We start from the raw sequence: 10,883 nt of genomic DNA, 5'->3' as shown, positions 1-10,883 counted from the left end.
TGCTTCAGGTAAAAAGATTTCTAGGTTCAAGTCGGGGTGCAGTGATAGGTACTAACTGAGTGAACTAAGGGTATCATGATGACACTAATCCGCAAATACGGACATAAACTTCATTCCTATATTAATCAACCCATATTATCCCACAATACCTAGGCCTGCCTCTTCAACTCTTTTTGTGTCCTTTTCATTCAGGCGCAATCACATTAAGCCCGTTATCCGTACATGCTTCATAGCAGAGTGACCTGTTAGTGATTATGATCTAAACATGGGGTTTCTGGCACATAGATATGTGTAAACCCTTTTATTCGACCCAACTGCAGTTGTGGGGGATCGGATTGTAATCCGCCCTACCGAGTTCAGTGCCAGACACCTCTGAACCGACTAACAGCGGGTAAGTTTTTCTTTTTCTTTTTCTTTTTGTAGCAAATTTTTACAATTCTTTGGTTTAAATGACTTTGTGAGGGTCACCTATACCTGAGTTGCCTTTTTGCTTTCTTTTATTTATTTTGCTGGATCATTCACTTATTTGCATCGGTCCCCTACGTAGAGGATGCGTAGGCCGGAGCTGACTGCTGAGATAAACTACTGAGGACTTATACGGAAATGATGATTAAGGTCATGGTATATGGGGTTTCGGGAATGATTCCTATAGTTATGAAGTCTATGGCGCTAAAACAATACTGATGTTTCAAAAAGTTCTCACAAGTCACCGCATCCTTACTCAAACTCGTCTTTAAAACCCAAAAACTTTCAGAATAACACTGTTTTCTTTTACAAATTTTTTTTTGGTAAGGCTAAAGGTATGAGGAGATTAGACTGTACTAAAGATACACTATATTTGGTGACTCGTCAGACTCATGCATTATCTAAGACACTTAAACTAAAAGCAAAATAAAATAAAGTAAACAACAAGCAATAAGGATAACTAAACTATCTAAAAACAGCAAAGAAAATGAACAAACTAACTGAAAATAGCAAAGAAAAGCGATAAAGGCTCCTCCCACACTTAAATCGAACATTGTCCCCAATGTTTCGAAATAAGATAAGGGAAGAGTTACCTGACAACCTACTGCTGACCACTGGTGCCTTCACTATCCTGAGGTGGACGACGGGATCGGGTACGACGACGGTCTCGCTGATCCATCCTGGCCTGTAAGGCATCCTGAGCGGTCCTCACCTCTCGAAGGTTACCCAAAATGGAACCTTGAGTGGCTTCGATGAGTGCAATATGTTGATGGTAGTATACTTTATCATCATGGCTCTGTGCTAGCTACTTATTGACAAATTGAGGAACTGGTAATCCTCAATTTTTTGTTGATAGTTAGCAAATATCAAGTTAAAACACTATGAACAATAAACCTAAAAATATACAATTCAAGAATGCAATAAATCCTAGAATAAAATTTTTTTAGAAAGCGATAATCAACCTAGGAACATTTAAATATGCCTAAATTAAAAGAGAGGTATAGAGAGAATTGTACATCGATTTTTATACTACACCGGTGTGTTATCCTTGCTTGCAACTAGTCAAGTCTCCAATTGAGAACCATTTAAAATCCATTGGTCTTCCCCTAATTTGAAATTATTACAAATGTCTTTTGATATAACAGAATAATCTTAGACAATTAAAAACTTAAATCCAACTTCAAAGAAACACATATATGAATCTTGTTATCCTTTTGTTATACACATCTCACTAGGTTGAAATTCCTTCAAGATCTTCACTCAATCTTGAGCCAACTACATTTTCAGAACCAAAACACTCCAAGATTTTTTCCGTTGACATCTTCACTCGATCCTACTGAAACTCCAATGTCCTAGTCGTTTAATTGATGAGAGTTCTAGAAATTCCAAAAATCCATGAATAGTGATCTTCACTCGACCCTACCGAAAGCACTTTGCAGAAGAAAGTCTTATTTTTCTTTATTGGATATCAATCTCCATAATTTATAAAAAAGGCATATGATTCTTAAATCTAAAAGAAAAACAAAAAACTTTTCAAAATCATAAGAACCCCCTAATGTACCATAAAATTGCCACTAACCCTCTCACTTAGAGTTGAGAAACTACAAAAATGGGTTTTTCGGCATATTTGATTCGAGCGCGAACTTTCAATTATGAATTAAGACTGGAAAAATTGTGAGTCAAATCACGATTCCAGATACGAAATCTAGAAGATTGATTACATTCATGATTCAGATCAAATATGATTATGACTTAAGTTATGGTCCCTATGATTCGATTCAGACACAAGCTTGAATCGAATCATGCATTTTAGTGCCAAAATCCAAATTTCTCATTTACTCATTACTTTAAGTGAGACAAATTTGTGACTCAAATCAAGCTTAAATAAAATCTTGGTTCAAGTCTTACAACTTGTAATTCAAGCCATACATTGTTGAATTTTCATCAATTGCTTAGTTAAATAAATATTGAATGGCTTTAACCTAAATGAGAATTACAAATAGCTGAGGGGTACACTGACTATAATAAAATTGTAAATAAAAAATACAATAAAACAATAAATCCAAATTATAATAAAGTGATAAATATAAAAATATCAAAAATGCGGAAAAGCATGAAAACATAGATGAAATCACACTGTTACCGGCAAAGAAATTTTAATATGTGCCACCTAAATCATCTCGAGACATGTACGTGAGTCATCATAATTCAAACAAATTTATCCTAAAGTTTTAAGAGGTGAGAAAAATACATGAAGTGAGGGTGGGGGTAATTGTGTTAACCATTAATAACTTTATATGGTTGGTTTTAAATAAGTTTAAGTCAATCACAATTACTAGAAGATAAAGAGATAAAGGAAGAGATATTAAACATATAGGTTTTATCTTGGTTCACCATGGTAACTAAGAGTTATGTACAACCCCCTCACACTAAGAGATTTTCATTATAATCGAACTGATTACATCATTACTAAGCTATATCCTGAAGGGAGTGTGGGAGAAGTTAATATGTGGGAAGATGAGACACTTGTTTGGGACTTTAGATGGATGGGACATTTCTTTGTTCACGGCAAACCATTTGTTATTGACTTTCTCTTGGTTATCCGAGGGCATTCTTTTTCTATGGATAAGGACAAGTGGCTTTAGAAATTTGCTAAGAGTGGTTCCTTCTTGATATCCTCTACATATCACTCTCTCTTTCCATCTACTAATCATTTCTCTATTTTTAGTCATTTTCATTTTTTTCCACCTTTAGGATAGTTGTGTTATGCGTAAGGTGGTTCTGTTCAATTGACAGCTTTTTCGAGATAGGTTCCTTTATAGATAGAATTTATATAAGAGAAAGGTAATTGTTGATCTCAGACTTAATTTGTGTCCTTTTTGTGAGGGTTCTATTGGGTCGGCTTCTCACATGCTTGTCACATGTGACTTAGCTAGTATAATATGGTATAAGATTTTTAGTTGATTAAGGTTGTATTAAGTCCTTCCCAATGATTCTAGTCTTCTTTTTGAGTGTTTTATTTCATTGGGAGGTAGGTGAGATCTAGAGAGTTTTTTAGATGGCATGTTGTGGTGTGGATCATTTGGAAATTTCGAAATGAGACTATATTATTTGGCTCTACAACAAACGTGAAAAAAGTGGAGGAAGTGGGTATTGTTTGGCTTGGAAATTGGTTTTGGGAATATCAAAGGGACCTCTTTCACCTTTAAAGATTGAGTTCAAAATGATATTCTATGGATTAAGTAATGGCGGATTGAGATCTCGACCAGGTTGAAGTTGTTGTGTCTCATTTCTTTTATTCAGTGTTGGTGGTCTAGTGAGTCTATGTTCTAACTGGTTCCTCCTTTAGTTCTCGACGCAAGTCATTCTTAGAGTTTATTTGTGTGGCTTGTTCCTTTTTGTAGTCTTTTAATGTTTCTGTTCTGGACTGGGCCACGACACTTAGCACGGCACGGCCCAATGCTCGCCAAGCCCACGTCCAAACGACCGTATCCAAGCGACCACGAGGACACGTCAGGTGAACGACCGTCCGCCCGGAGAATGTCTCCCCGGCCCCTTAAATACGTGTCGGACAACGAGCGGGTCCTCCTCATATGATCTCCATCCACTCATCGTCAACCCACGCCGCGGGCACCTAAGTTGTGTCGGGCAGAGCCATAACGGCATCTCACTCACCACGTCACCCAACTCCCCTATATTGTCTCCTTAGAGATAGGGGCAGTTGGACCAGGGGGCAGACCTTGGTCTAGGTCTTAACGCTTCTTACGCGCCCCCTGGCAGCTCCTCCTTGGGCCTAGCTAATCCAGCCCATTAGGAGCCTTGGCCCAGCGCTGGGGGCTCAATATAAATACCCATTTCATGGCAAAGGGGCAGGTATTCTAACTCACACTCTGATAATCTCATTCTGTACCTTTTCTGACTTAAGCGTTGGAGCACCTTGCAGGTACACCCCCCTCTCATTTCATTCTCCGGCCCATTCACCAAGACCTTGGAAGGCCCTCCTGATCAGGTGAGATCAGTGGCGCCGTCTGTGGGAACTAGCTATCCCCATCTTCATCAAACGAGGATCAAAAGCTCATTTATTTCTGTCCTTCCAACATGGCCGGAGAACAACATAGCGATCACAGCCGTCCCCTCGTCAACTACAACATGGACGACGGCCCGCCATCCCATGAAGCGGACGTTCGGGACGGTCATCCATCCACCCCGTCTCCAGAGCCCCAAAACAACGGAGATGTCTCTCACGCCCACAATTTAGGGGCAGAGACATTTCATCCCATTCCCGTCCCCGTTGAAGGAGACGCCGTAATGATTGCCATGGTGAATGCCCTCAATCAGGCCGGTTCTATGCTCCACCAGCAGCACGAACGAATCATGGCCCTCGAAGCCGAACGACAAGAGGCCCGGCCCCAGCCGGTGAGTAGGATACAACAACGTTCGGAGCCAACGAAGAAGCGAGGACGTCGCTCTCCCGAACCCCACGCCAGCAGGGCACGCGCCCATCGTGACGGTGGTCGAGCGAGAACATCACCAAGGCGCGGGCACAGCCCCGACAACAACGAACTGTCTCCCGTAAGGAGCGACGAGGAAGATTTGCATTGCCCCCTATCTCGGGCAATAATGGAAGCCCCGCTCCCCAAAGGCATGGAGAAACCGCCAAACCTAGCTGTGTACGACGGGACTACAGATCCCGACGATCACGTCGACAACGTCAACGCGATGCTCGACTACCGCAATGATATAACCGGGCACCTAAAATGCCGACTGTTCTCAACGACCCTCAGGAAAGGGGCCATGGCCTGGTACAAAAGCTTGGCCCCTGAGTCCATTACGTCATGGAGAGTCATGAGGTCCATGTTCACCCGGCACTTTACAGCTTCCCGTCGTCACCCCAAGACTGAGGCGACCCTTGAAGCCATAGTGCAGAAGAAGAATGAAACACTGCGCTCATACATCGAGCGATTCAACCAGGAAGCTGTCGAGGTAGATACCACCGAGCACATGAAGAAGTATCTCCTCGAGAGAGGTCTCTTACCCGGCAGTGAACTTAGCAGAGCCGTAGGGATCGAACCTCCCCGCACCTTAAACGAGCTCCTGCATAAAGCCCAGGCCTACATCAGATACGAGGAAAAGCAGGTGGCACACAATGCCCGCAGCGGACGTAACGCTGGGGAGACCGAGCACTCAAAACGCGAGGACACGAGCATTTCCCGTCGCAACGGAGACAAACGAAGAGAAGAAAGACCTCGCGAGCTCCGGGAAGGAAGAGGCCCCGCGGGCAGATATAGCGAGTACACCTTACTGACAGCTCCTCGAGAGCGTATCCTCGCAGAATGTATCAACTCTGAATTTAAGCAGGGCAGGGTCAGGTTCCCAAAACCGTCTGCACCAAAGCCCCACACCGACAAATCAAAGTACTGCCGGTTCCACAGAAGTCACGGGCACGTGACCGAAGACTGCGTCCACCTGAAAGATGCGATTGAAATTTTAATCCAGGAAGGGCACCTGAAGCAGTACACGAGGAAGAACGAAGCTCCCAGACACGACGAGCCAGAGAAGAAGAGACCCCGGGAAAACACACCCCCCGACAACTCTCCCTATCAAGTGGCCCTCTGCGTGTCACGACCGGAAGATTTCTTCCTCCCCGAACCATTGCCCGAGGGCAAGATCACTGCACTCAGCCCCTGGGAAGACTTCCCTACCACACTGGTGATATCAGGAGGAGGAACTAACGGGGAATCCGCGACCCTCTCCGTCAAACGTAAGTTCGACGAACTCCTACTGACTGCCCCCGAGCAGAAAGCGACATTGACAAAATACCGGGGAAAATCCAACCCAATATCCTTCTTCCTGGAGGAACTCCCGGGCGGATCCCCGAACTCGGCCATCCCACTATTGATTAGAGCAAAGATGGCCCGATTCGACGTACGGCGCATCCTGGTCGACGAAGGCAGCTCAGTGGATATCATGTACGTCCACCTCTTCAAGACTCTGAAGCTAGACAAGACCAACTTAGCCCCCTACGTCGGATCAGATCTCCAAGGATTCAACGGAGCAACAACCAGACCGTGGGGATATGTTGAGCTCCTTGTCACCTTCGGCGAACAAGAAACGGCCAGGGAAGTCAAAATCCAATTCCTGGTCGTAGACTGTCCGTCTCTCTACAATTGCATCTTTGGACGCCCGACACTGGCCGAACTCACTGCGGTCCCATCCACCGTCCACCTGAAGATGAAATACTACACCAAATTGGGACGTGTGGTCACCATCCATGGTGACATCGAAGCAGCCCGACGATGCTACGACGCCGCAGTAAAAGGACAGGCCGTAGTCAGCACGAAGAGCAACTGCAACAACAAAAAACTCAAGACCGAGGATCTTGCCCGAGGAGTCAACGCCATCGACCTCGACTGTCGCATCGGGCTGGACGAGACCGAAGAGGGGAGGTTCCCCAAGGAACGCTCTCTCGAACACCCGGTCCGACCAATCCCCGACGGGGAGTTCGAACTCATTCCTCTTGGGGACGATCCGGAAAGGACGGTGAAGATAGGTAAGGGACTACCCGAGGAAACAAGAGAAGAGCTAGTAGCATGCCTCAAAGAGAACTCCGACCTCTTCGCGTGGAATGCCGCAGAAATGCCCGGGCTGGACCCCGAGATCGCGTGTCATAAGCTAGCTGTAGACCGGGCAGCCAAGCCCATAGCACAGCGTAGACGCAAGCAATCGCCCGAAAAGGCAGAGGCTGCCGAGCGAGCTGTAAAAGACCTCTTAGAGGCAAATTTTATTTCTGAAGCCCAGTACACAACCTGGCTCTCTAATGTAGTCCTCGTTAAGAAAAATAATGGAAAATGGCGTATGTGTGTTGATTATACTGATCTTAATAGGGCTTGCCCGAAAGATGCTTTCCCCCTCCCTAATATAGACTCGCTCGTTGACAACTCTGCAGGTTTTAAACTCTTGTCCTTCATGGACGCATATAGTGGATACAACCAGATCCCTATGTCGCCCGCAGACAAGAAACACACAGCGTTCATGACCCCAACGGGCAATTACTATTACAACGTGATGCCGTTCGGGCTCAAGAACGCTGGCGCTACATACCAACGCATGATGAACAAAGTCTTCAAAGACGAAATAGGGGACATGCTCGAAGTATACATGGACGACATGATCGTCAAATCACACGAGGAGATAACCCATGCTCGACACCTTGCGAAGGTATTCGAGCAGGCGAGACGGTGTAAAATGAGGTTCAACCCCGAGAAATGCACGTTCGGAGTCCGGGCAGGCAAGTTCCTCGGTTTCTATCTCACCGAAAGAGGGATCGAGGCCAACCCCGACAAATGCCGGGCATTCTCGGAGTTTCCGACCCCGAAAACCAAAAAATCGATCCAGTCACTCAATGGAGTGCTCGCCTCACTCTCCCGTTTCATCGCCAAGTCCGCCCAGCACGCATTGCCATTCTTCAGACTCCTTCGCAAAGAGGCTACCTTCGACTGGACCGATGAATGCGAGCAAGCGCTACTCCATCTAAAGAAGGTTCTGTCCCAACCCCCGGTCTTATCACGGCCATCAGAAAAGGAAACCCTATACTTATACCTATCCGTGGCGACCGAGGCCGTCAGCGCCGTCCTAATAAGAGAAACCGACGAAGGACAAAAGCCCATCTATTTTACGAGTAAAGCACTCCAAGGTCCCGAGCTCCGATATCAGCAAATCGAAAAGGTCGCCCTGGCCCTCATCAACACAGCGAGGAGACTACGATATTACTTCCTCGCACACACGATAAAGGTGAGGACCGACCAGCCAATCAAACAGCTGCTCGGGCGCCCGGATATGGCCGGGAGGATGCTCAAGTGGTCACTAGAACTCTCCGAATTCGACATACAATACGAAAGTAGGAAAGCCTTGAAAGCTCAGGCGCTGGCCGACTTCGTCGCGGAGATGACCCACTGCCCGACTCCAGCAGAAAGCGCCCACAAATGGACGATCTTCGTCGATGGCGCCTCTAGCACATCAGGCAGCGGGGCCGGGATCATCCTCGAAAATGAAGAGGGGATCCTGATAGAGGTATCGTTAGCGCTAGCGTTCCCAACATCAAACAACCAAGCGGAATACGAAGCTTTCCTCGCAGGCCTGAGGTTAGCCGAGGACCTGGGAGCAAAAGAGGTAAAAATATCCACCGACTCCCAGCTCGTGGCCTCACAAGTGCGAGGAGAATACCAAACCAAGAACGACAACCTCCTCGGGTACTTGTCCCTCGTCAAAGAAAAACTTGATAAATTTGAAAAATGGGAAGTTCAACACATACCCCGCGAGCACAACACACGGGCAGACGTTCTCTCGAAACTAGCCAGCACGAGGAAAAAGGGTGGGAATAAATCAGTAATCCAAGAAATTCTCCCGCGGCCCAACATCGACAAACTACCGCCTCCACTCGAGGTCAACGCTATTGGAGATGCCCACTGTTGGATGACACCCATCTACAATTACCTCACACGAGACGAACTCCCGGCTGACCCGAAAGAGGCGACCACTGTCAAACGACGCGCATGCTCGTACGTACTCCTCGAAGGCAAACTCTACCGGAGAGGATTCTCCATCCCACTACTCAAATGCGTCGAGGAAGAGAAAGTCCCCGACATCCTTGGAGAGATACACCGGGGAATTAACGCTCAACACCTCGGCGGACGATCGCTCGCACGAAAAGCCCTTCGAGCAGGCTACTACTGGCCGACCATGCAAAACGATTCGAAAGAGCACGTCAAAAGATGTGACAAATGCCAACGACATGCCGACATGCACCTCGCACCCCCGAACGACCTCAAATCATTGTCTTCCCCATGGCCCTTCGCGTGGTGGGGCATGGACATCCTCGGACCCTTCGTCACCGGATCATATCAGAATAAATACCTCATCGTCGGGGTGGATTACTTCACCAAATGGATCGAGGCGGAGGCACTGGCTAAAATAACCGCGCAGAACATTCTCCGGTTCTTCAAACGCAACATCCTCGCTCGGTTCGGTATACCCCAGGCACTTGTCACAGACAACGGGACACAATTCACGGACGGAGGATTCCAGGACTTCATCGCCAGCCTGGGCACCACACAGCATTTCACGTCTGTCGAGCATCCGCAGACGAACGGGCAGGCAGAGGCGGCCAACAGGGTAATCTTACGTGGCCTCAAACGCAGACTCGGCGAGGCAAAGAGGGCATGGGTCGAGGAGCTACATAGCGTCCTATGGGCCTACCGCACGACACCACATTCTACCACCGGGGAAACCCCGTTCCGACTAACTTACGGCACCGAGGCGGTCATCCCGGTGGAGATACGGACGCCAACAAGGAGGACAGAGGAGCCCCTAGACGAGGAAATGAACGATGAGACCCTTAGAGCCGAGCTCGACCTAGTCGAGGAGATACGTTCCGAAGCAGCTCTCCGGGAAACAACCCTCAAACAAAAAATAGCACTACGCCATGACGCGAAAGTCATAAAAAGAGAGTTCCAGGTCGGCACCCTGGTCCTCAGAAGAAACCAGAAAAACCCGAGAGAGGGCAAACTGGCGGCCAACTGGGAAGGCCCTTACCGCGTCCGCGACAAAACGAGCAACGGGGCCTATTACCTAGAAAACCTACAAGGAGAACAACTCGCTCGACCATGGAACGCAGAAAAACTTAGACAATATTACAGCTAAGTACGCCACGGGGAGACATGGCAGGTACGGCCACGCTCTTCGTCCCCAAAACCCCAGGGAGGAACCACGAGACCCGGGAACGATCCGGGGTCACATAACAAACACAACCCTCCCCGACGGTTGGGATCTTGACCAAGACCCAACGTCGAAGTACCAAGACTGGCAGGGCACCCAGCTCGCGATGGGAGGACCCAAGCCTCGGGACCAGGGTTCGAACAACGGACCCGGGCTTCGATACCCACGGGCACAAAGCCCGACACTTCGTCGGTTCCCTAAACCGAGGAGATTAACAAAGTCGAGCAGAGTACGAATTCATGCAAACAAGTATCAAACACAAACGAACACAATGAATGGTAACGAAAATATTCATACATTAGAAACGATAAAAGCGGCCGAAGCCAAGTACGCCCGAAGGCCATATTACAACGCCCGAAGGCCAAAAGACATAAGGCACGCAGGCCATGATAAGAAAAACAGATAAACTAAGACTCCGCTCGGAGCACTTCTTCATCTTCTTCTTCTTCTTCTTCTCCCCCCAGCTCCTCCTCCACTTCAAACGGGCAGACAATCTCACCATCCCGGACGCAGTAGTTATAGGCCGACCCTGCTGTCACCAACTCAGGGTTCAGAAGCCCGAGCTGCTCGACAGCATTGTCGAAACCCTCTTTGAAGCAGGCCACGAGATCTTGGTTGAGAGTCCGAATATGCCCTAGCAACTC

The 10,883-nt window shown here is 47.4% G+C and overlaps 1 protein-coding gene across 1 annotated transcript; it reads left to right on the top strand.

The window, feature by feature from the left end:
* Nucleotides 1–4,563: 4,563 nt before the first annotated feature.
* LOC127136068 (uncharacterized) lies at nucleotides 4,564–10,164 on the top strand. Its single transcript, XM_051062673.1, has 2 exons — nucleotides 4,564–9,023; nucleotides 9,663–10,164. Exons 1-2 carry the CDS (start codon nucleotides 4,564–4,566, stop codon nucleotides 10,162–10,164), a joined length of 4,962 nt encoding a protein of 1,653 aa, XP_050918630.1.
* The last annotated feature ends 719 nt before the right edge of the window (nucleotides 10,165–10,883 follow it).

Source organism: Lathyrus oleraceus, chromosome 4, assembly GCF_024323335.1.
Source record: "Lathyrus oleraceus cultivar Zhongwan6 chromosome 4, CAAS_Psat_ZW6_1.0, whole genome shotgun sequence".
NCBI classification, from domain to species: Eukaryota; Viridiplantae; Streptophyta; class Magnoliopsida; order Fabales; family Fabaceae; genus Lathyrus; species Lathyrus oleraceus.
Note: the sequence above shows the minus strand (reverse complement) of the source record. Positions and strands in the feature narration are given on the sequence as shown.

Bases quoted from the DNA above. Each gene is read 5' to 3' on its own strand.
- LOC127136068 (XM_051062673.1), top strand. From the start codon at position 4,564: ATGGCCGGAGAACAACATAGCGATCACAGCCGTCCCCTCGTCAACTAC. The intron at 9,024-9,662 runs GTACGTACTCCT...CCTCAAACGCAG, and splicing joins GTCAAACGACGCGCATGCTC to ACTCGGCGAGGCAAAGAGGG.